The 24,277-nt window shown below is 44.5% G+C and overlaps 1 protein-coding gene across 1 annotated transcript in view; it reads right to left on the bottom strand.

Annotated features, from left to right (window-relative positions):
* The window catches only part of LOC131573579 (stabilin-2-like), a 72,633-nt gene that overhangs the window by 1,257 nt on the left and 47,099 nt on the right, over nucleotides 1–24,277 (bottom strand). The window contains exons 37-65 of the mRNA XM_058827658.1: nucleotides 23,965–24,060; nucleotides 22,957–23,002; nucleotides 22,106–22,182; nucleotides 20,478–20,603; nucleotides 19,888–19,961; nucleotides 18,471–18,542; nucleotides 16,466–16,585; nucleotides 16,004–16,051; nucleotides 15,056–15,139; nucleotides 14,823–14,969; nucleotides 14,302–14,427; nucleotides 13,907–13,966; nucleotides 13,357–13,533; nucleotides 13,186–13,275; nucleotides 11,831–11,977; nucleotides 11,099–11,155; nucleotides 10,546–10,669; nucleotides 9,394–9,543; nucleotides 8,312–8,416; nucleotides 7,860–7,967; nucleotides 6,992–7,185; nucleotides 5,869–6,010; nucleotides 5,416–5,549; nucleotides 4,548–4,713; nucleotides 4,210–4,316; nucleotides 3,464–3,583; nucleotides 2,535–2,693; nucleotides 1,596–1,703; nucleotides 810–938 (exon numbers count right to left, since the gene is read on the bottom strand). Of these exons, the coding sequence (XP_058683641.1) occupies nucleotides 810–938; nucleotides 1,596–1,703; nucleotides 2,535–2,693; nucleotides 3,464–3,583; nucleotides 4,210–4,316; nucleotides 4,548–4,713; nucleotides 5,416–5,549; nucleotides 5,869–6,010; nucleotides 6,992–7,185; nucleotides 7,860–7,967; nucleotides 8,312–8,416; nucleotides 9,394–9,543; nucleotides 10,546–10,669; nucleotides 11,099–11,155; nucleotides 11,831–11,977; nucleotides 13,186–13,275; nucleotides 13,357–13,533; nucleotides 13,907–13,966; nucleotides 14,302–14,427; nucleotides 14,823–14,969; nucleotides 15,056–15,139; nucleotides 16,004–16,051; nucleotides 16,466–16,585; nucleotides 18,471–18,542; nucleotides 19,888–19,961; nucleotides 20,478–20,603; nucleotides 22,106–22,182; nucleotides 22,957–23,002; nucleotides 23,965–24,060 (3,293 nt within the window). The remainder of the gene's footprint in view (nucleotides 1–809; nucleotides 939–1,595; nucleotides 1,704–2,534; nucleotides 2,694–3,463; nucleotides 3,584–4,209; nucleotides 4,317–4,547; nucleotides 4,714–5,415; nucleotides 5,550–5,868; nucleotides 6,011–6,991; nucleotides 7,186–7,859; nucleotides 7,968–8,311; nucleotides 8,417–9,393; nucleotides 9,544–10,545; nucleotides 10,670–11,098; nucleotides 11,156–11,830; nucleotides 11,978–13,185; nucleotides 13,276–13,356; nucleotides 13,534–13,906; nucleotides 13,967–14,301; nucleotides 14,428–14,822; nucleotides 14,970–15,055; nucleotides 15,140–16,003; nucleotides 16,052–16,465; nucleotides 16,586–18,470; nucleotides 18,543–19,887; nucleotides 19,962–20,477; nucleotides 20,604–22,105; nucleotides 22,183–22,956; nucleotides 23,003–23,964; nucleotides 24,061–24,277) is intronic.

Genomic DNA, 24,277 nt, shown 5'->3' with positions numbered 1-24,277 from the left:
GCAAAGAATGGGAGAGGAGGTGTGGCCCTGAAATGATGGTTGGGGTAAAAAGTACCTAGTTAGTTCTGAGGGCTCTCATTGAAATTATTTAAAAATAGAAGTGTTTTCTCTGGCTCTTGGCTACTGGCTTTTCTTTCTACAAGATGATTCACATTACATGCAGAGACTAAAGCAGGAAGGGATTTCTGTTCACCTAGGTAGACTTTCTGGTTTGCTCTTGTGTATTTTGTAACATTTTTTTTTCCTCATTCCTCATGTCTCTAGCTCAGCTGTTGCTGACGTGTTTTGCATCTATGTGTTGCTAGCAAAATTAGTTAAGAGAAATCAAGCATGAAAGTGCATCAGTATAAAAACCTGCCCTTTTCAATCCCACAGGCATTTCAATTTGTTTGTCTGTTGGATCTGGCCTTTTTCTTATGAAACATTTCAACCTCCAGAACATCAAAATTAATAGTAATGGAGGAGGAGAACAGGTATCCTTTCAGTGGCTGTAATTTGATTCCCTAAGGGTGAGCTTTCTGGGGAGGCAAGGACTTCTGCACTGCTGTGATGTAGTTAAATCAGCTTTGGGCCAGTCCTCAGTGTTGGAAGTGTGTGTGAGCAGGTACTTGGGTGGAGAGGTCTGGAGGCAAATGTAAGCTCATGCCCAAGGGAAGCTTGTGAGCCTTCCCCACTTTCTCTGTCAGTCTGAACAGCTCAAGTGTAAAGTGATCAGGAATGTTTCTAGCTTAACCAAATGTATGGAGAAACTGAAAGCTGTGAATTTGGGAAGTGCAGTTGTTCCCCCCCAGCTTCATGTTCCCACCTACCTTGAAGTGCTGGAAGCCTATGTTTTTCTTCCTGAACCTGAGGTAAGAATATCCAATGAGAGCCACAATTCCAGTAACTAGACATATGCCAAAGAATATTCCTGTCCCAGTAGTGGCATGGAGAGGAGCCTGGAAGCAAGGGAGAGGATGAATTATGGGTGGGCGCTGGTCAGCTTACAGCACTCAAGCACATGCAGTGTGCCTTTGAGATATGGTCTGGTCCTGAGCTGTTCTTGTGCTTGGGTTTCCTGGTAGGTGTTTCCTAGAGACACTTAAATGTGGCCTTTTGACATAATCACAGAACTGTTTATGTTGAAATAGATGATAGAGTCCAACTGTTCACCCAGCACTGCCGAGTCCATCACTAAACCTTGGGGACCAAGGAGACAGCTGGATAATTGGAAGTTTTGCAGGAGTTCATGCAGGCAAAAGATACCTATTTTCAAGACACCTTGTTGTTTTGGATAGGAATGAATGCCAAGGCAAGAGTAAATGAGGTGCCTTAGAAGCTGGAGCATTTAAAATACTCAATTACATACATGACCTCCGTTATTTTATATAAAGAAAAAAAAAATTATAACTGTAGGAAGAAATTGTTCAGACAAATTTCTGGTATCACTGGTACTTTGTTTTCAACTTCTAATTCTCTTTGAAAGTAACCTTTTAAGCTGAAAGCTGCATGTATGTCAGGCATACTGGGAATATACGAGTGCCAGCAATTGGTTTAGGGTAAAATAAAACACAGTTACCTCTCACCACCCCAAAAACCTGAATTGTTGTACTTACAGGTTCTGATGGAGCCTTTAAAGGTTCTGAAATGATGTGGATTATCCCATTGGAAGCAATTATATCCCACTCAACAATAGCACTTCTGTCCACATATCGGATCTCGCTCTGCCAGGAAAAGAAGGAATGAGAGCTGAGCTTTGACCTTTTTCCCTTTGGTACCGAAATTTGCATTAGGATGGTTTTCCCACCTCAGTTGCTGACACCCAAAGAGAAAAAACATGGAAAAAACCATGGAATATTACACTGCTGCCTTCCTGGACACCTGGCTGGTCATGGTTCTCCTGTGCATGAAATAGCCATCATCATTACATGCCTGTTGCCTTCATGTTGCTCTGTCCTTTTTTATTTTCTAACTGAAGGTTTTTGTGATATTTGTGAAGTAGCCAAGCTGTGCCTAGAAGTGCAGTCATTCCTGAGTGCCAGGCAGCCACTTTCACTGTGGAGGATGCCACTTGCCACTCGAGTTTGCTGGCTGAAGTTTGCTTGCTGTGAGCAAGGCTCTGTTGGTGTCTCCTGCCTCTCCCAGAAAGTTACCAAGAAACTTTACAAGTGCAAACATCTATTTTAAATGATAAGCTGCTGCTTTCATCTCTTCACCTATCACACAGCTACCCCCCATAATCCTACCAAGCTGAGAGAAGAGTTAAATAAAGCCCATATCCCCATTTTTCTACAGAAAGCCACTTCAAGAGCTTCCTTTAAGTTTTGCAGGTAAGAGATGTCCATTTGCAAGCTTGTAAATTTGCAGTTTGCCAGCTGCTATCCTGCAGTCTCTGGATAGGAAAGAGCCTTCTGAACTCAGTCTCTCACAGCTGCCCACTCCAACCTCATCAAAACCTTATCAAAATGCCCTCCAGATCAGTGTGTCCCTTGATTACAGGGTATAGCATAGGAGGAGGAAAAGCACTAAGATGGAAAATTTTATTACAGAGGTACCTGATCAGCAGTGGGGACTTGATGTTCCTGGCCCCTGGTGTTTGTAATGAGGATTTTTTTCCCTAGACGAGTTAGAAGGGTGGTTCCATTGGTCAAGTCCTCATAAAACATTATATTGGCATTAGATAAATGATACTCAATGTCTCTCCCGGAAAGTGTCTGCAAATGAAGGAAAAATACAAGGAGTATTAATGAACTCATTAATCCTTTGGGTTTAATAGTAAGCTATGTGCCTGTGACCTTTTTTCTCCCTCTGCAGCAAGTGCAGCATCGTTAGAGGTTATTGGGGAATGTGCAGGGGAGCAGTGGGACATTCTGTCCCTCCTGGCCTCTGATGGCTGCCTGCAGCAGGCAAGACCTTATTACCAGCAGGACAAAGGATTTTACTCCTCTGTAGGAAGACCTGAAGTGATGAGACTCAGAGATATTCCAAACAGCTTGAAGATGCATAAGCCCTTGTGAGATGTTAGAGACAGTGTTTGACTGAAGGAAGGAAGGAAGGAAAGAAAGAATGAATAAAAGGGATAAGCATAGAAATGAATAGGAATGGATGCCTTCAATGCATTTGTGGGAAATACCAAAGCTGTGTGCTGCTTTCTTCATATGACTGTGCTCCATGCTAATGAGCCAGAACAGACTTCATCTCAGGCAGACTCCTTCATAACAGGGTTACTAAAATCCCTGATGGAAAAGTCTCTGTAGTGACTTGAACACTCAATAACCTTGCACCCCTAACCATGGAAGGGAAATGGAAACAATGAATTAATGTCTTTTGTGAGCACAGTTTAAATGATACGAGGTTAAGCAGAAGTCACATCATACCAAGATTATTTTTCTAAGCTTAAATTTCAATGGGATGCAGAAACCCATAATAGCTGTTTAAGAAGTGTTATTAGGAGAAGGAGGGAAAAAAAGAAAAAAACCCTGACCTCATTTTCCTTTAACCCACTATCGTTTGGAGCAAAGAGGGTGGCGTGCACTGACAGGTCTGTGAGGTACCGCAGGAACTCTCTCCCCTTCCTGGAGGTGTTGGAGTAAGCCATGATGTCCTAGGCAGAAACAAGATCCAGCTTTACAGAGAGCAATTGTGCACTCCCGTCTGGAGAGAGGAAAAGATGACACTGTGTAAAAAGCAGCAAAGGAATTCTCTGTTATTAGCCATGAAGCAGCTCCGGAGTGACTTCCAAAGGAAGCTTGTATTCAAAACCCAGCTCCAGCTGCTAATTTGATGAGTACATATTAAACTGATTTGCAGACATTGGGCCTCCGTGGTCTTTGAGGCTGCTGATACATGTAAGTACCTTTCTGAGTAGGGACAAGAACTCTTAACACTTTGCCTTTTCCCAGTAGCAAATCGATGAAATTCCAAAACACAGCTTTCCTTGCGATGCTTAAAAAGTAGTGCAGAGAGTCTCCTCCTTTAAGCTAAAGCTGTACCAGGCTTTTAATTCCAACTGAATTTTAGAACCCTGAAACTTCTTTGGAGGAAGTAATTAAAAAAGTAATAACTAAGCTCTGGTTTGGATTTAGACCAGATAGGTGCAGATATAGACCACTCAGCCTTGCTTCACTGGTGTGTTGCTATTGCCTGTGTTTTCTGGGCTAGTAAAGCAAACCCTGGATACAACACTCGGGGCCTGCTTTGCTCCACTCCTGCCCCAGGCTTTGTTCCTACCGAGAGGAAGTTTGTCAGCGTTGGGAAGGACATCAGCACTTGCAGCAAGTTCCCACTACAGGAGATGCCGTCCCCCACGTAGCCTGGCTTGCAGGTGCAGTTCACCTCTGAAAGGTACAAACAGGGAGAGCTGTATGGGAAAACACCCTTTCCAAGGAAGCTTTAGGCTGCCCTGTGCCTGAAAAACTACCCAACAGGTTAGGAGTTTTTTTTTTAAAGTTAAAAAAGAGGCAGAGTCTCTTGTGGTGTTATCTAGCAGCCTGTGACTGATGGAAGGAACCAAAATCTGGGCTGCTGCTCTCATTTGCACAGTGGGATGAGACAAAAGACCCTCTTACCTTTCTCCCTGTAGCAGAAAACATCCCAGGTTTCGCTCAGATTGACTCTTCTCCCGTAGTCCACAATGCCGACGTATCCGGAGCCGCAGTTTGGGGAGGAGAAGCCGGTGGGGTAGCCCACTCTTTCACCATCTAGCCAGCCAGCAGAGCACAGGTGGTACCTTGCCTGTGGTCAGCACAGCCAGAAGGGAAAAACTCAGGGGAGAAGCTGAGTGGTGAGGCTGGGGAACTGCACATGGAATGAACAGAGCCCCTGGGGCACTCAGGCAGCACCTGCCCTGCCAGCACCAGTCAGTCTAGCATTTTGCTAAAAGTGTCTCTAGAGTGAGTGTCTTTCTTCCTTCCGTAGCTGGAAGGACCCAGAAAGGGACAGTCAGTCTTGGCCCACTCTTCTAAAACAAGTTTTGCAAACCCAAGCTGAGATGCTCATCACACTGACATCAGCCATGGGTTGTCTATAACATGCTCAAGGGAGGCAATATGGAAATGGGTCTGTTAACAGCATTTGAGAAAAAGGTTCCCGGAGACTTACTTTAAAGGAATAAATTAAGCATAATTCTGAAGTTCAGATTTCTTTAAGAAGTGTTAATAATTAAAATCCCCTTGAAAATACTCTGAAAGTCTGCCTCTCACCCCAGCATCACTGGAAACAAGAACTTGGCAAGTGCTTTCAGTGCTGTGTGAACAGGTGTGAAACCAATAAAGAGCCTGAATCTGCTCCCAGCCAAACATTCCCTGGGGCATGGGCGAAGGAAAGGAGAGAAAATGATGTTTATCAGCACAGAGCAGCCCCCTTGCTCCTCCCTCTCCATTTACATTGTGTCTCTGTCCTATTTGGGGGTCTCCTCCCTCCGAGAGGCTTCCTCACCTTCTGTGCATACAGCAGCTGGGTGTAGGTAGCGATGGTGGCCGACTCATTGGCACAGGCCTCCTTGGCCTGCTCGTAAGTCATTCTGTACTGCCCCACGGGGGACCGCAGGTGGAACACCCCGACCGTGGTGTCTGCAAAGGGAGACAAGGACCAGCTCTTCCTCAAGGGGTTTTCCACGTTATGGAGCAGAGTCAGCAGCACAGTACAAATACCCGTGGATTTTGTGAAATGTAGTTAGAGCAGATTGCTTCCTCAGGGGTAACATTGAGAGCTGGACTGCCCGCACACATTGCTCCATGAATCTACAGGAGCATAAATTCACGCTCCAGCTGCAATCTCATTGTTCCGCGGGGCCGTAGGTAGAGGCCCAAGGGAGCTCACGGCTCCTGGTCACTGCCCTGATGTCACTGGCCTCATGGCACAGTGGTGTGCAGGGTGTGCCCTCCTCACCTTGGAAGTGCAGGTCGGCACAGTCGGCGTCGGGGTGGCACTGCCCGTTGTCCTGCAGGCAGCGGTCCAGGGGGAGCTGCATCACGGAGCAGTTCAGCCCATCCCCAATGAAGTTGTTCTTGCATTCACACTTCCGTCTGTCCTGCTCAGGGGGAGAAGGAAAAAGGCCAGGACAAGCACTCAGCTGACATGAAACCGGTGTTTCACGCAACACTCTGAACTGCTGGGGAAATTTCACTTGATATAAGCAGGAATGGACAAAGAGAAAAGTTGCTACTGACAACTAAGCCAAACATTTACACATGTACCTGGCTGCTTTGCTGAATTAACACCAAAGCATAATTTCATCCACAAAGTTAATAACACGCATTGGAGGGTTATATGACACGTAATTCACAAAAAAATGGATGGCAAACATATCAAAATGATATTTAAATGAGTGGGCATGGAAGCAGGCATGGAATTTAACAGCCCACTGCTAGTAATAAATGAGAATTGTAAACCAAGTGGGAATAGGTGACATCCAGGGATTGCAATGGTTGACAGCTGGAATGGATTATCAGCAAGGTTTTTCTTGATCGCTCCTGGAAGGCAGCTCAGGCAAGACACCAAAATGGAATGGAGAAGCAATCCTGCAAGCACCAGGACAAATGCTGGATCAAGTCACCTGCACAAGTTTTCCCCAACCACACTGACTATGTGGGTCATGGAATTTGCATCATGTGGCTGCAGAGCTTTTTAAGTTGAGCTCAAGCACTCAACAAATGACACTATTCTCCCAGCTGTCCCTTTATATAGCTTCCAAAATGTATTTAATTTTGATCCAACAAATTCCTGTTGCAAATAGGGATAGACATTTAAGGAGGGCTAAGACTGGGACAGAAAGACTACGTACGCAAAACATCCCAGCTTCTGTGTCACCCCATTCCCCAGAGCAAGGATGTCAAACTGTTTCTCAGCCTTCAACTGAAGTGGAAAGCAGGTTGAAAACTAAGTGAAGGTTGTTTTGGAAAACAGGGATTTAGGGGGATACAGAGTGTGATCCAGCCAGAGGAGACTTTTGCTGGCACCAGGGAGAAGCACCTCAGACTTCCCTGCTGGGGACTGAAATCATTCAACTTACAGGTCCTATGACGATGCAGATGGCATGCTCGTGGCAGCCTCCGTTGAAGCCATCAGCACAAGGGTTTATTGGAAGGCAGGTAAACCCATCTCCCTTGTATCCCTTCTGGCAGCTACAGAAGACTTTCACCCCGTGCTGTGTGCATACAGCTGCCTTGTGGCACCCACCATTGTTTTGTTTGCAAAGTTCTGCAGCTGCAGGGGAAAAAAAACCAGCAAGTGAGTAAAGTCTGTTTTTAAAGAGCATGTTCTTCATAAAGACAAACCATTGCCAGCCCTTTCACACTGAAAATACTAGACTACTTGTTTGGGGGAAGAAAAAAAGCTGTTTCCATTTCCTGAGGCATTACTGTATTTCTGTGAGTCTGTCCCTTAGGGCTCTGAAGGCCTTGTCAGGATGTTCTTGATTCATGGTACCAACCCTCAGGTTTCTGGCCAGGTTAACTTTGAAAGATGTAAGACACCTGGCTGAGAAAGGGCAAGTCTTTCTGTAGCAGTGTTACCAGGGAGTTGCCTTGCCTTCAGTCATAAAAATAATCATAGAATCATTTTTGTTGGAAAACCGCTTTGACATCTTTGTGTCCCACTGTAAATCCTCTGAGGGAAACCCAGCTTAAAACCCTGCTGTCTTCAAAGCTTGACTGAGGTGCACTTGTTGCCCAAGGTCCTACTTGGTAAAGTCTGGAGAAGTCAGCCTTCTGATTTAGAAAAACCTGAATTCTGTATATCCTGAATTTGTCCCACTGGCTGCGCAGTGGAAGTTTTTAGGTTGGGCAGGCAACATTTCGTGGTGGGCAGTAACTGCATTCCTGTGTACGTGCAAGAGGGAAGAACCTGCCTTCTGGCCACGAGCAGGGATGGGAGCTCACCTGTGCACGTGATCCCGTCCCCGTTGTACAAGGGCTTGCACTGGCACGTGTTGTTCTCTGTGCAGACAGCGTTGGCTGAGCAGCTCGGGGAACACACTGGTGGCAGAGCTGCAGGGAAGGCAGGACAGCTGGAATCAAAGAGCTCTGGTACCACGATGTCCTTGTTTCATGCATAAGGAGAGCCCTTCATACAAGTCTGGCTAACTTGTAAGAAATTCATTTTTTGGGTGCTGTGGCCCAAAGCCCCTCCACAGGGGAGGTAGGAACTCGTATTGCCATATCACGAAAGAGGAGACAGTGGGGTGAAGGGGTTTTTCCTCAGTCCAGAGCAGAGCTCCTAAGTGCTCTTAGCTCCTGACATTTATTAACCCTTTCTGTCTTATCTATGGAAACCTTTTGAACTGTGAGTGGTTTCAACCCATATGGACAGAGTCTGGTGAGAGCAGGCAGACCTAGCTTGGTTTCACATAGCCGGCCAGTCCATCCTGTTTCACAGAAGCATCGTCCTGTCCCTGAGTATCCTTCATCACACTGCCCGTTGTTCTTGCATTCACAAGCTGGAAAAGAAACACAGGGGCCACCTGCAGAGTGGGAAAGTCTTTCTCTGGAGAGACATCATCTTGCCACTTTAGATACAGTATTATCCAGAAATAATTTAGATGAGTCTAAATTCATGGTATTTCACCATGAGGTCAGTCAAGCAGAGGGTCAGACTTTCCAGAGTGGTTGAGCAATTGTCATCCTTGGAGGTTTTCAAGTCCTAGAACATGAGGTCAGAACTGACCCTGTTTTGAGAAGGGGTTGGATTAGAGACCTTCTGAAACCCCTTCCAATCTGAATTATCCTGTGGTCCTATGATTTTATAATTGGCATAAGTTCAACGTGCCTCTGAAAATGAAAATGAGTATTGATCTGCACATTGCAGTGGAGTCTTGCCCATACCCCCCATCCTATGTGCCTCAGGAGCAGTACAGGTGCATTGGGTTCGGATGGAAGCATTAATGTTGGAATTTCTTATCTGAAGGCCTTATGTCAGGAAAACATTTAAGTTTAAAGGGAGATATTCATCTTGCTCCCACCTAGTTTACATTTAAAGCCACAGAGAGGTGGATTTTGTGAGCAGTTGCTTGGCTGTCCCTCTTTGCAAACAGCCCTCATCTTTTCTTCTCTGCAGAAGTAGTGCATTGCCTTGGCCTCCCGCATTCCTTGAGGAGCCATATTGCTAAAATGCCGTCTTAAGCTTTTTGGGGATGGAGAAGAAAGCTGTGCTGTAGCTAAACCCACTTGTTGCTGGAGGCCCTGCTTCTGTGTTGCTGATGTACTGTGTAAGAGCAGGAGGTGCTGTGCAGACTATGCAGCAATGCAGCCTCTGCACCCCCTCTTCTCCTCCTCCCTTCTCAGACCTTGTGCCATCCCTTGGCCTGAGGAGGCACCCAGGAAAAACATTGATGTTAAGAGGGAAGCATTCCTTGGCTTACTTAGCATAGTTTAGGCTTGGCATAGGCATTGATATGGAAAGGGAACTCCAACGTACGCCTGCAGGTGAAGCCGTATCTGCCCGGCAAACACAGCTCACACGAGGTCCCGTTGAAGCCGCCTTGGCAGCGGCACTCTCCTGTCCCCGTGTACCCGTCATCGCAGGAACCGTGGCCATTGCATGGGGTCTCTGGGCCCCCTGGGCAAGCTGAAAGGTTGAAAAAGAAAAGTGGCTTTTTAGCTTAGGTGCAGGTTTATTCGTTGTCAGTGTTGGTTATCTAGCGTTCTGTAAAAATCACTGAGCGGCGAATGCCTGTAAATGCACCTCTCTTTGGGTGTGTAAAAGTGGCTGTGACACTTATGACTACTGTGAGCCCTGTATTCTGAATTCCTTGACACACTTCCACAGCTCCTGTCAGAAAGGTGCTGAGGATCTTTCCAGCCCTGACTTGTAGATGCTGTTATCTGGCTGCTTGCTCATTCATACCCATCTATGAGTGGCACTGCCCAAATTGAGCCTTCCTTGCATTTCTCTATGAGTCTGTGTGCTGTCAGGGTGACCACAAAGGGCAGCTCAGGCTGAGCTGGCCAAAATTGCATGGGGTTTGCGTGTGTCTATCTGTGAAACCGGGTCAGAGCAAGCTGGCAGGGCTGTGTGGCTGGACTTACCTGCCAGCAGAGATCCTGTCCTGGCTCCTGACCCTGTGTGCCCTACAGGGCTGGCAGGTGAAGGAGAATGGTTTGGAAGTGTCTGCTAACAAACTGCTGAGATGGAGCCTCCCAGATCATCTCCATCTGTTCAGAACTACAACTTCTGAGCTTGCTCCATGATGCACTTGCCTGTGGCTGAGCAATCATGCTCTGGTCCTCAGGTGTGTACTGGTGTTGCTGTGTCAACCTGAGCCTGTGTTTAAAGGACTTTCAGCTGGTGACCCACTCAGCAGGATGGCTTTCACACTTTGTAGTGCTCACCTGCTACTGCTATGGAGTTTAAAACTTGCTCTAAATGTGAGGATGAAAGCTGAATTGAAGAAGCAGTTAACACTTTGTGTTCTTCAGCTCTTGCAACCAAGTTCCCTCATCTTGCAGCTGGTCTCCTCATCCCCTTATCCCAATTGTCCCAGTTTTGCCTGCTGGGCAAAACTTTACCTTACACAGCTGTACTGGGGAAGGGGAGGGCACAGGATGGCCATGTGGGTGGGAATCCTACCTTGGCAGTCTGGCCCAAAATAGCCCTTGCAGCACTTGGCCATGTGGATGACGATGGAGCAGTTCCTACGGCAACCATCCCTCCGCAGCCCATAGGACTCATAGGTGCACGCGTGGATCCCTTCCTGCATGTCACACGTGTCAGCACAGAGAGGAGAGGGAGAACACAGGAAAGTGAGTGCTGCATGGAGTTTGGTTTTTTCCCTCTTTAAATTGTAATTTCTGATGTACATTGAATCAAAATATGATGTGTGAAGAGTGTGGGTGTGAGACCCCCACCCTCTCTGATTCCTGACATGCTAAGCACTCCTGAGAGTGCAGGGGCTGCTCTGGAGTCAGCTGAAGCACTTTTACAGTGGATCCTGTGTGAGACCAACAAGCATACCCCACCACCAGCACCTGGGTGTTTGCTCAGGGACAGCTTTGTCACTTAATAATGTGGTAGCATTGTCAAAGGTTCTCTTTTTATTTATTCTAGAAACTTCTGGTTTGCTGGTGTGAAGTACAGAGAAGAGCATGTTAGACTGCTTACATGTGAGCTTTGAATGTTTTACCTTTGGTTTTGTCCCTGGAGGGCATTTCGTGTTACTGAAACAGCTAGCACAATGACCCTGGAAAAGGGAAAAAAAAAGATATATTAAAATAATGGCTACAAAAGGCCATTTGATAAAAAGTCTGTTTATGAGAGCAGAAAAGATAAGCAGAGAAAAGGTAAAGTTTATTGCACTTAAAAAAATTATAGAAAACTATGGAGAAACAAAGTTCATAGAGGAAATTTCCTCCACACCAACAATGCCTGTTCAGGTGTGTTAAAAACAAAAATTATCAGAGACTGAGACAGAATAGACAGTTCTCTATCTTGTGTCCTTCATACCCTGTGCTGCTGGAGTAGCAATGCTGTTCTTTTTTAATAGGGAACTTTGTAAATGTGATCTCTAAGGACAAACAAGTAGTTTGAACTTCCACTAATTTAAAACCATGACAGAAAGATTTGTCCTTGCTCAAATTTTTGCTTGCATTTTTTTTTTTTATGGTCTTAAGCAGACCCACTTGTCCTATGTGCTGCTTCATGTGGATAGAAGATTTATCCACATGAAGCATGTTGTGCACCTCTGAAGCACTGTGCTGCACCTAATTTCTCTCTAACCAGTGCAGCAGCTGCACTGGTGAAGCAGGGCTTGACTCACAGGAGTACCTGAGCTGCAGGGAGAGTTACCCCAGTGGAGGTGGACATTGGCCCTGGGCTGTGTTGTTGTCAGGGTGAGGGACCCAAAAGGGGTGCTAACCATGATCTCCATGGTGAAGAAGCTGTCGCAGCGTCCCCCCAGGCTGGGCTCTGTCAGCAGGCAGTTGATCCCGTAGGCGATGCCCCCGTCAAACTCCAGCTGCCTCTGCACCACCTTGCACTGCCCGTCGTTCAGGAACAGGGCGCCCTGGGAGAGGGGAACGTGGCAAGTCATGAGCTGCTCCTCCTTGGGTTCCTGCTCTCTGTAGGAGTGCTCTTGGGGAAAGGTGGTATGTCAAACTATCCTGTAAGTAAAACTGATGGCTATAGGGGCTCAAACCCAGTTTTGGGGCCTCTTTTCCTACAGGCAGATGTGTGTCTGGAGTACTGTGTCCAGCTCTGGGGTTCCCAGCATAGGAAGGATGTGGACATGTTGGAGCAAGTCCAGAGGAGGGCCATGAAGGTACTCGGAGCTTTGGAGCACTTCTCCTATGAAGACAGGCTAAGAGAGCTGGGGCTGTTCACCTGGGAGAAGAGAAGGCTTCAGGGAGACCATAGAGCACTTTCCAGTGCCAAAGTGGGGATATGTGAGAGTTGGAAGATTTTTAACAAGGGCATGTGTAATGTAATGTATGTAACGGTAAGACAATGGGTAATGGCTTTAAAGTGGGTTTAGATTGGATATTGGGAAGAAAGTCTTTACTGTGATGTTGGTGAGACACCGGAAGAAGTTGCCCAGAGAGCTGTGGACACCCCATCCTTGGAAGTGTTCACGGCCAGGTTGAATGGGATTTTGAGCAACCTGGTCTAGTGTAAGGTGTCACTGTTCATAACACGGGGGTTGGAACAAGACGATCTTCAAGGTTCCTTCCAACCCAAACCATTTTATGATTCTATGAGATCTTTCTTTTCTGAAGAGGACAGAATATGCCAGTCCCGTGTTTGCAGGTTTATCTTATGTATATTTACACTTAGATGCTTGCCAGGTATGATCAGATACATTTACAAAGAGAAAATTGACAATGTTCTGGATTATCAGGCCTGCAACCTTAGCTTGGAAGTGCTTACACACCAGAGTTTGCATGCAGATGCTGCATTCATGGGGCTCAACACCAGGCTGATCTTAGTGGTTTTGCACTGGTATTGTAGAAGTTAGTGTGCTGGTATTTCAAAGTGAATGAAAGCTGTTTTGAAGAAATAGCATCTTGCAACAGAGCAAATGACAGCTCCAAAAAGTCCTGCAAACCATATAGTTTGCTGAATGTGTTGGCGTGGCTCTTGGCATGTGGAGGTGATGACCAATGAAGTTTGGGTGCCACTGTGGCCTGAGGGCTGTGCAAAGGCAGAGTGTGGTCTGCAGGAGCCGATCCTGCAGCAGGGGTGAGGAATAAATGTGCCAGCAGAGTGAACACTTACGATCTCCCCATTATCCCCACAGCTCACGCTGAGGTTGGAGCCTTGCAGGGTCTTCAGTGAGGTGGAGCTGGAGAGCTGGTAGGCCAGCACCTGGGAAAGAAAAGAGGAGATGCACATGTCTGGGCTTGCATGTTTCGGCTGTGGCAACACTCCCAAAACTCGAGGGCTTACCGCAGCATCACGGACAATGTGGAATTTGAGGTACTGCACCAGTTTGTCGGTGTTGGACTTCTTGAAGAGGAAGTCCTGCTGCTCCTGTGGCAGCCCACGGATGGCTGTGTCTGTGGGCCAGAAGAGCGTGACGGGTTTGTGGATGGGATCGTTGATCAGCCCAAACAGGTTGTTTTTCTGCAACACAGCAAAACACAGCAAAAATTGAGGCAGAAGATTAATGCTCTGCCACCTGTGGGGTGAATGTCAGGTATAACTGGGGTGTGGTGCCCTATGGGCTGCCTGGGCACCAGCCTGAAAATACCTTGACTTTAAAAACCAGATGTGCAGTAGGACAGAGCTGAGTGGGGAAGGGAAAGGTGTCTGTGGGTCTGCTTAACATCCCCCAACCTGTGTGGGAGTGTGACTGGTGGTGAGCAGGGTTGCTGTGTACTGTACTGTGAGCCTTTTGGTTCCACTGCCACTGATGCCATGTGCTTCGTGTTTCCTTTGTCTTCAAAAAAAATTGTTTTCAACTTTAACCAATGGCTCCTGTCATTTGTGTGCTTACCTCTAGCAAAGAGCTGAACAGAATGTACCCATGCTTGGCTGCAACCATTTTAAGGCTTTCCTACAAAGAAATAAAAGTGAGTAATTTATCTAAGAAATACATTTTTTCAGTATTAAAAAAGCAGATAAGGGCTTGCTTTTCCCTGTTAATCACTTTTTGTTATAAAATTAAAGCTGCTGTAAAAGCCCTTGGCAAAAATCGTCTTGTACTGTTCTTTCTTTATCTGTAATTCCAGTGAATTTGAAATACAATATTGAATTTATTCAGCAGTGTCACACAGTGTTTGTATAAGGTCTTTTTAGTATCTTTTTTTTTGTTGACTTATATGTTTTTATATATCTGACAATAACTGTGGAAAAGCCCCTGAGTTGGGAGGGGTGATAAGCTGCACATACCTTCTTGAGGGGGAAATCCTGCATGTGTGAAGGGACCAGAATCTGGTTTATGACATGGATCACACCATTTGTGCCAACAGCATCACTGAGTATAATTTCAGCTTTGTTGTTCAAAACCAGCGAGTTCTGGAAAGGCAACAAATCCATTTTTTCTGTGAAACCTTGTGGGAAAGTGAGGCTGATGCTGAACTGCTTTGATGAGCCCAGACCACTTTTTTTTCTGTTCTGTGCAAACGGTACTTTCAGCTTTAATAAATTCCCCTTTGCTTTTTCAAACCTTCCTCATGGTCATAAAACCAGAGTCTGAGGATAAAATAGCTTGTGTCAAAGCAAGGGTTGTAGAATTCCACTCTTGGAATACCAAATAAGTGCTGAACACTTCAGCTGAACAATCTTATTTAAAAGTAATTTGTTTACTTTTGTGCAGCAGAGGAGGAAAGGGAACCACTGAAGTTTTTAGAAAGGTGAATGAGAGCAGGGTGTTTTACTGTTCTGTTCCCTGTCTGTCCATGTTTGGTTACCTGGGAGTAGCTGATGTGTATGAGGTCACCGTGGAGAGAGGTGATGTTGCTGATTGATGTCAGGTCCTTGTACAGCAGATTTGCACAACCCACCATGTGGTGCCGGAGCACTTGAGCCATCACTCCTTTGGCAATCCACTCCTTGACCTGCAGTGGGGAATGGAGGGGTTGAGAAGCAGCCGAGCAAGACTTCTGAAGCAGAAAGCTCATTTTTACTGAACCTTTTTACTTACTTGCGGGTCACTGTTCAGTACGTCTGTGTGAGGGACAAACAGGGTGAAAGGACCGGGGCCTGAGATATCTCTGATAGAAAAAGCCTGCCAAATTTAAGAGGAAAGAGCAGCAATGAGTTAGTGCATGGGATGTCACACAGTGACAGGGACTGCCCTGTGGAGGGGAAGGTGGTGCCTGCAGTTCCACTGCTGCCACACATTGAGTTCCCTTTAGAAGATTTTGTCTTGTAGCCATGCCTTTATCCCCTCTGCAAAAACAGGAGATGAGGGAATTAAATTAATTACTCTTAGGGGTACAAATGGACCTGGGCTATTGCAGGCACTTTGCAATGACCACTGATAAGCTAAATTGAGAGCCACCTGTCAACCATGGTAGCAAAACTAAAACTAGATTATAGGTCTTTAGGTTAGCATGCCAGTATACAGGTCTGTGCTGCCCTGAGGCTTCTGGTAAACAGAGAATTGCTGTCACCAGTCTCCAAAAATCAGTGAGAGCTGGCTGCACGCTGCCTGTCTTGCAAGACACAGAGCACCTTGTGATGTTTCAGGGAGGCAACTGAAATTGTTGCCATTTGAAGATGCAGAAGGGGTAGTAAAAGGGTGGTATGTTCTTGCTCCAGGCTTCATGAGAGATGTGCTGACAGATCTCAGACTGTGAACTGGTGAAAGTTTCAGTTTTATGCCCAATCTGGAGGTCCTACCTTTCCCTGGGACCTTGGCCTTATCATTAATACTCTAGATCATTAATACAGTTTAGTGACAGTTAATAGTTTACATTGGAGCATCTCAAGTTTGATAATCCTAATCCAGTCCCAATTACATTGAAGGAAGTTGGTACACATCAGATTCTTGCCCATTTCTCTCTGCTCTATAATCTTGGAGAAAAAAAAGGGAGGAGAACCCCCCAAGAAAACCCCAACAAACCCCAGCCACTCAACCTTTTCTTACCTCTAAATGAAAATAAAACCTAGATGTGTTGGAGTTCCTGAGAAGTTCCTGCAATTAAGAAGAAGACTCTGTAACATTGCTGCAAATGTGAGGCAATGTCTGTGGAGTGCAAACAAATGCAGCACTCAGACAAGAAAGGGAACTCCTGGTTTGGAATAAGTCCTGCATATCAGCATTTCTTCTGTTCTGCTCTTACCTTACTCTGTCAAACAGCAGGCTTCTTTGAAACCTAAACCTCCCTAATACTGCAGTCATAATGACTGTCTATCAGAGTTTTTTGTTTGTTTTGGCAGTTAAATTTATCTTGCAGCATCCTATTCCTATTCCTGGTTTCTTGGATTGGGACGACTTCAAATTCCAGGATACAACTTTGTCCAAGAAAAGAGTGGTGTGTTTCAACCATTGTATTAGGTAACTATGTGAAGAAAAAATAGGAGACAGCAAACATGTGAAGCACTTTACCTGGAAGATGTTGCCTCGGCACTTAAATCCATCCCCAATGTAGTTAGGTTTGCAGGTGCAGGTCCTTTCTGTCAGCTCGGTGTCATTACAGACAGCAAATTCACTGCAGCCTCCATTATTCTTGTAAGAGCAAAGTATAAAATATATAATTCCTTCATTGCCAGGTGTATAAAACAATCCCACTTCACCACTTCCCCCCACTCCTCTGCTCTATTTATATAATAATGAAAGGTTTAATCACAAAATCCTTTTGTAACCACATCTTGCTGGAATATATCTGATGGCATGTATTTCCTTCCAAACATTAAAGAGTGTTTAGGGTTTATAAGAAATAAGTCTCCTTTTATGCAGAGGATGTAGTTTTGATTCCCTCCTTATATATTTAGTTCATGATGCTGTAAGGATGCAAAATATTTGCATGCAAGTCTCACTCTGCACCTTAGGGATGAGTCTTAGCTTCTCTGTCAATGCAGCTCTGACTTAGTGTAAGGGGAACTATTTGCACACTGTAAATTACTGGGATGGTGCCAGGAGCCTGGATTTATGGAGGAGCATTAGCACAGGACTGTCTGATGGCCCAGGTCAGCTGTAACAGGGACTTGCCTTTCCTTGTCTCTAAAACTTCTCCTGTCTGCAGCCCAGTCCAGCTTTGGGCTTGGAGCAGTGGATGCATCTCCCCCAGCTGCCTGCCTCCAGAAAGCTCCCTGTACTAAACCAAGATGTTCCTCACCCAGCAGCATGTTGGGGCTCAGAGCTCTGCTCAGTCACGAGTAGGTGCTCCCCTGTTACTGCCTCAGCTTACAAATACGTTCCTATCCTGGGCTTGAGAGCAAAATGGGAAAAATTGAGAGGCTTTCTTGTTTTTTCTTCTTGTACTTGTTTCATGGTGTCCTTCCTGTTGCTGATCATCTCAGGGATCCTTTCCCATGGGCCATGAGAAGGAGCAGAAACTCCTTTGGGAGCTATAGTGAGGCCTGACCTGACAGGTCAGAGGGATGCCTGGCTGTAAGAAGTGGGTTTGGGTGGATTTGCTGTGGATTTGGCTTGGCTTAGGCAGACTGTTGGCAGCCTTGGCTACCTGGGAAGCTTTGCTGCACAGAGGTTTGGTCATTGTGGAGCCAGGTTAGCCTCTGGTATGACATTGATGCTTCTCAAGACGATCTTTATAATTTAATACATTATTAGCCTGGCCTAATTAGTCAAGTGGAAGCAGAGCTGCCGGAACATAGCATAGGAAAAAGCAAGAGATACAAAATCATAGGGAGCAGTGACTCAAAACTTAAAACTCCCCTTCTTCCAGCTTCTGTTTTTGCCCTTGTTCTTTCTTGCCTGCAACCTTTCAAGGTCAGAGAAAGCCAGTTGAGAGGCCAGGCTGGGAGGGTGAGAATTATTGTTACTGTGCTCAGAGCACAGAGGATTAATGTACACAGGGGAGTGCATGTGTCCCTGCTGCAGCTTGCCAAGAGGCAGAATAGTAGAGCTGGTGCAGAGAATCACACTGACTGCCAGAATGTGGCTTGCAGTGTGTGAGCCAGCTTGTGCTAAACAAATGTGGCTAATTCTCAGGCTGCAGTGACAAGTGAGGGACAGAATGGGTAGTGCCATGGCATGTCCTGGGCTGGGTGCTGTGGAAGGAAATGGTTTTGCTGGCTTTTTATAGGAACTCTATGTGACAAATAATTTGCTGACTTAGGTTTTAGTGCTACAGACCAGGGTCTCTTTATCTGGATTGGATTTGAAGAGAGTTATTTAAGACTCAGTGATGAGTCTAGGCCCTCACTTGTTGTTATTTCCAGGTTGTGGTTGAGGAAAAGCCCTTCCTGCATATTCAGTTTCTCTCATAGTGACAGCACTAAAGCATGTACTGAACTGAGGATATTTAAAGATTAGCCAAGTTAACATGAATTGATTCTTAGCACACCTAACTTAGTTTAGAATGCATGCAACCCCCGAAATGTAACGATTATAATGAGACCTGAACTTGTCTCCTTAAATGGATACTCACTTGTGAGCACAGACTGATATATGTGCAGGTTTTGCCATCTCCAGAATATCCCTTCAGACAATTACATACTGCCTACAAAGCAAAATCAGAAAACATGCATGCATTGAAAAATGCTTGATTTTTTTTTTTTCAGCATGCAAATACATAGTTTACTTTTTTCCCCAGATAATTTCATTGTGATAAGATGTGCAATTTATTAAGCTAAAAGTACATTATGTCTCCCAGAGTAGTTTTGTGGCCAGTATGAGTAACCATAGACTGAGACTGGGGAGTAATAATTTTCATTAGGCTCTGTCTGTCTTTTCCCTGCCTGTCCATCTCTGGTCTCCTCTCTGCTGTCCTGTTCATTTGAAATGACCCCTCTGACATTTGCACATTTTTGTCTTGCTGACAAAACAGGCTAAACCCCTAATTTGTTTCCCTCAATTTTTTTTGCATAGGCTGGTATTTCCCTTGTATCCCTCTCCTTCCCCTGCTTTTTTTTTTAAATGATGAAAAGTACTCTTAAAGCACATCTGGAATTGTGTGTTACTGGCAACATCCCATGCAGTGGAAATGCATCTGACACTTTGTTCTGGTTACTTTATTTCACATTTGTAGTTATCATGAAGATGAAATATAGTTGCAAATAAATGAATTATATTCTCCAATTCACTGCTTAATGGTTCTCAAATTAGAATTTACATTTAATATGTAGGAATTTGAAAATTCAGTGAGATTTCTACAGCTGAAATAAAACTGGGAGATAGTCTAGTAGAAGTGTTTATATACCTCATGGATGAGTGAAAGCCCTAGAGAAAACAGTTTCATTTCTGTCCTATAAATTTGCCTTTGCAGTGCTGAGGTTTTGTAGTGGAGGTTGTTATTACTTTGATGTTAATTGCATTCTCAAAGGTAAGGAAGAATAAATAAACAGGTTGTAACTACTTCCAGAGATCTAGAGATCAGCAGAGGAGCGAGTGGATGCTAGAATGTTGTAACCCCTGTGCAAGAGCTATGGTTTAGGCCATTTTGTTTCCTTGTGGATACATTTGAACTGTGAGGGGAGAAGGGCTAGGCTAAAATGGAATTTTTTCCATGGAGAGTTTCTATAACAATAAAAGAAACATCATCTAATAATACTTTCAAACTTACAGCTTTTCACATCAAAACCTCCCAAAGGAGAAAAACAACCACTTGAAATAGCAAAACACTGCTTTCCTCTGCAGTTTTGGATTCCTTTCACCGAAATAGATTTTTGTTTTCATGTTTGTCTGCACTCCCCCTCAAATGCCTTTTTGAGGGAAGCACATACTTTTCAGAATTGTTATGAAATTCAGTTTTCTACTTAAAAACAAAATTGTCATGGGGAAATTTTTCTTCACCTAACAATAAACACTTGACTAGGCCTATTTTTCTTCGTTAACAAAGTACTCACTTGATTAGGTCCAGTCTGTGTACATTCTGCATTTCTATCGCACCCACCATTGTTCACCAGACAAGGGTTGATTTCTTTACAAAACAGAAACAGTGTAATAAAGAGAGAGTAATTCTGAAAACCCAAGAAGAATGAATTTTAAGTAAAGCGTACAAGGAATGCAGATTTATGACAAAATTCATTCCCTCAGTTACTTATTACCTCAGTCTAAGTCTTCAGCTGTCTTGGTGGAGGCTAAAGCCCTGCCAGCAGCTTTTCTGAAACCGAAGCTGGGGAGGTGTGGTACAGTGCCTAAAAGTCTTTGTGATGGTCAGAGGAGTGTGTGTGTGTGTCAAGCTGCTGGAGATGGGGTTATCCTTGCTAGAGGTAGATGCTGTTTGGTAAGATTTGGTGTCCCACCACACTGCTGCAGGTGCATGGTTTGCCAAGCAGTACCAGCCATGCAGCAGGAAAAGATGCCTTTGGCATCAGGGGGTATAATGTCAGCAAGCTGCTTCTGGGTCAGAGTGGAAGGAGGATCATCCCCCTGCAGGAGACCTTGCTCCTGTGATTTTCCTCTGTGTGATACACGAGACAGGGCATGTGCTTACCAATGCAGACGATCCCATCCCCGGTGTACCCGGCGCTGCAGACACAGGCTCTGTTCCCCGGGGTTGTTCTCCTGCACTCTGCCTTGGAGGAACAGCCCCCATTGCTGCTCTTACAGGCATCAATAGCTGAACAGGGACAACAGCAGAGAGTAAACCTGGCTGGACTGGCTTCTTGCTTCTCATGATAACCTGTCTCCATCTTTTAAAGGGATTTACTAATATTTTCTGAACAGAATCTTTCTGAATCAGGAAGCTGCAGACTTCACTAGTGGCAGATATTTAATACCTGTTATTATTTCAAGGGGGAAAGCTGAAATGATGCTTCTAGTTAGAATGTTAGAATTCCAGGACTGAGTTTCAGTAACTTTCTGTCTTTCAATTCTGCCCATTTCAACAAAACACACACAAAAAGGAATGTTTGTGTTCCATCTCTAGTTTAAATAGCCATTTAAGTGTTGCCTGAGCTTGATATTTCCTGCACACAGATCATAAAGCTTCTCTTGCAGGAGGTCTAGGGTATAACACCAGCTAGCCCTCCTGTGACAGAAAGTCCTGATTCTTATTCAGATGGATACTCATCCTGTTTCTCCAACTCTGGATGAGCTGGATGCTCACAACATGAGAGCAGGGAGGGAGCCTTGTCTGATCTTCAGCCTGACTCAAATCAGCCTGAAAATTACTATAATTTTTGCTTCAAACAACCCTAAATTTCTGTTTCAGCAATTTCAGACCGGGGAATTAATATTTTTCTGCAAATACTTTTGCCCAGGAATCTTGTATATGGGAGCAAAGGTGAGTGCAGAGTCACTGCAGGTGATCTGTGTCACCCAGCTCTTCCTGCACATGGGGAATTGTCCCCCAGTAGATTAAAATGGATTTGTCTGTCTTGTGCCAGAAGAGAAAATGAAAGCAGGCAGAGTAAAGGTGGCAAAATCTGGGATTAGGACCCTGCCAGACACTGTGAATAAGTAGAAAAATGAATTTCTGTTCTGAAAAACATTAGTATTTTGATCAGTTAAGAATTAAGAAAAATTATAATTAATTATGATTATTGTAGCTGTAAGCAGTCTGTTTTGGATAATCCGGATTTTTGGAGAACATCTAACATTAAGTGTTATTTTCCCTTTCTGAGGGTCTCTTAAATCTCTCTAGTCTAAAGAAGTGGATTTTACCACACCAGGAATCTGAGCAAGCTCAGAAAGCTGAGGAAATGGAAGAACTACATGACTTCCAATAGCTGGAAGTGTTATTGTACCCTGAATTGGCCTCTCTCTGCTGGGCTTTGTTGGGAAAGGGAGTAAAAGTTACAAACCAGGTTTCATTACTCTGCAAACAATGGGGCTGGGGTTGTGCACAGCATGTTCCCTTTTCTCTGGTCTCCCTCAGCACAATGCCTCGCAGCTTGGAGAATTGGAGCCCTTTGTTTGCTATGAATCCGCACCTGTTGGGCTGCTATTTGTTTTGAGGGAACTGGCAACAATTCCTGCTTTTTAACTGGTGCATAGGGAAGTGCTCATCTCTCACCAACTCTACTGTGACCAGAGAGTACTTCAAGAATTCTTCTTTGGTTTCTTTTTTCTTTTTTTTTTTTTTTAATTTTCAAAAGGGAAGAAACAAAGTTCACTTGCCTGTGCAGAATGTCCCGTTCCCCTCAAACCCAGCTGCACACTTGCAATAGGCAGTGCCATTTGATAGGAGAAGGCAGCTAATAAAATAAAAGGAGGGAGGAATCATTTAAAAGAGGGGAAAAAAATTGGTCAGGTCTTTTGTGCAACCCTTGTTTTTGTCAGTGTTTCTGAAGGTAATGTTGCATAGAAATAACAAGGCCTTTAACCATACAGTAAGAGGTAGCTAAAACCATAAAAATGGACCTAGTTGCACCAAGCTTTTCAAATGTGATATGAATGTATTATTTTAGGTATTAGAATTCCATGTTTTGGTCTTTGAGTATCCTTTTTTTTTTTTTTTTCTTTTGTGCAGAACTCCAGAATTTACATATCTACTCACCCAAAAAAGCTGTGCACAATTTCTGTTTGTGTGCAACCAATTTATGGAGGGATGCAGCCTGCACACTTCATCATTGCCCCCTACTTCTGCATGCCTGCACCTATCCTCACACCTGCAGATGTATGTCAGTGGATGAAAAATACACAAGACAAGAACAACCTGCTTCTGTCAGAAACACAGTTTTGATTCCAGAATGTGTGGGGTCCCCATGAGAAAATCTGAGAGTGTAGTTTTGCCAAAAAACCTGGTAGAATATTGCTAACATGAACTGAAGGTCACAAACACACAGGGGAGAGAATGACCTAGGTCTGGGAAAAAGAGGGTTTACCCCTCTCTTTTGATTTACATTATTATTGCTCCTTATCTCTGTGATATATGCTGCTGAGAAGTCATGAGCAAGGTGGACTTGGTTTTTGCCTTGCAAAAGGCTTTTTTCTCCCCTCTCCTCTAAATAAGTACATTTCATACATACTTAGCACTGGTGTGGCACGAGGAGTTACATGCATCATCTTTGATTTCTGCAAGTGGGAAAGAAAAAAAAAAGAAGAAATAGGAATCAGAACCTTTTGGGTCAACATCCTTTTAGACTCAGAGTCTTTTGTTCCCACCATGTGGAGCTGGAGTCTGAGTTCTGTGCCAGACAACTATGCTCTCAGTCTCTGTAGAGACTCCACCTGTAGAGTCTGTAGAGATCGGTGGACGCCTCTTAAGTTCACTCACAAGGAAGAGTTGTGTCAGGTAGTCAGGAAAACATTTAACCTGTTGTCATTTATCTGCATTTATTCTGGTGAATCTTGTATACTATTAGAATTATGTAAGGGTAGGTTTTCTAAAGAGGCTGAAATTTTTCTCAGACGTAGCAACTATAGCAACCCTCTTACAAAACTCTACTTATTACTAATTTTTTTCCTGGGGAAATTTAAAACTGATCTTGAATGCTATTATAAACGTGCTTGTAACATTTTAAAATTTCATACTATAATAGCTAGAGTTTTGCAATACTTACTGAATATATTTTAATTATGTCTAAACAGAATATAATTTGATTGGATATAAGAGCTGTATTAAGCCAGCACAAAATGATTGATTTGCTAATTATTTTTTTTATCACATTAACAAGAACATAATTTAATATCTGGTGCTGTATAGCTAAATCAACTTTTTGTAGCATTTGAGAGGCTTTTGATCCGAGGGTCAACATGTGCTGGGTAATCCTGCTCTGGAAAACATATAGCTTGAATAAATGGGATATTCTTTTGGGACAGATAGAGGGTGACACAGGTAGAGGATTAGCTAAGTAAGTGTTTCAGTATTGTAAGCAGTGTCTCAGCTGGCTCTCCAATAATACAGTAATTAATTGCCATAGCACAGGAATGTGACCCATATTTCACTTCATGTGGGAAGCTGCACTGGGATAGCTCTGCCATTTTCTGAAATACTCACTTTTTACCTCAGAAATCAAAAAAGACAGGACACTCACCAGTCTCACACGTCACTCCTCTCCAGCCAATGTCACAGTCACAGGAGCCATCGCCGTCCACCCCGCTGCTGCATTTCCCATGGACACAAGTGCACACTGGGGGAGAGATGGGGGAAACCACTGTCCCTGGCAGCGTGTGCAGCAAGGGACACTTTGCAAGGACACCAGGGGTGGCCCAAACATCACCTGCTGGTGGCACCTTCTGCTCTAGGCTGTTTGAAGAAAGGCACTGTCTTGTGCCTTTTGGTTTCTAGTTACACAATAGCTTTAAATTCAAACTATGCTTATCTTTCCTCTATTCCTAAATGCAGGG

Source organism: Poecile atricapillus, chromosome Z, assembly GCF_030490865.1.
Source record: "Poecile atricapillus isolate bPoeAtr1 chromosome Z, bPoeAtr1.hap1, whole genome shotgun sequence".
NCBI classification, from domain to species: Eukaryota; Metazoa; Chordata; class Aves; order Passeriformes; family Paridae; genus Poecile; species Poecile atricapillus.
The sequence above is the reverse complement of the archived record's forward strand: the minus strand, read 5'-3'. Positions and strand labels throughout refer to the sequence as shown.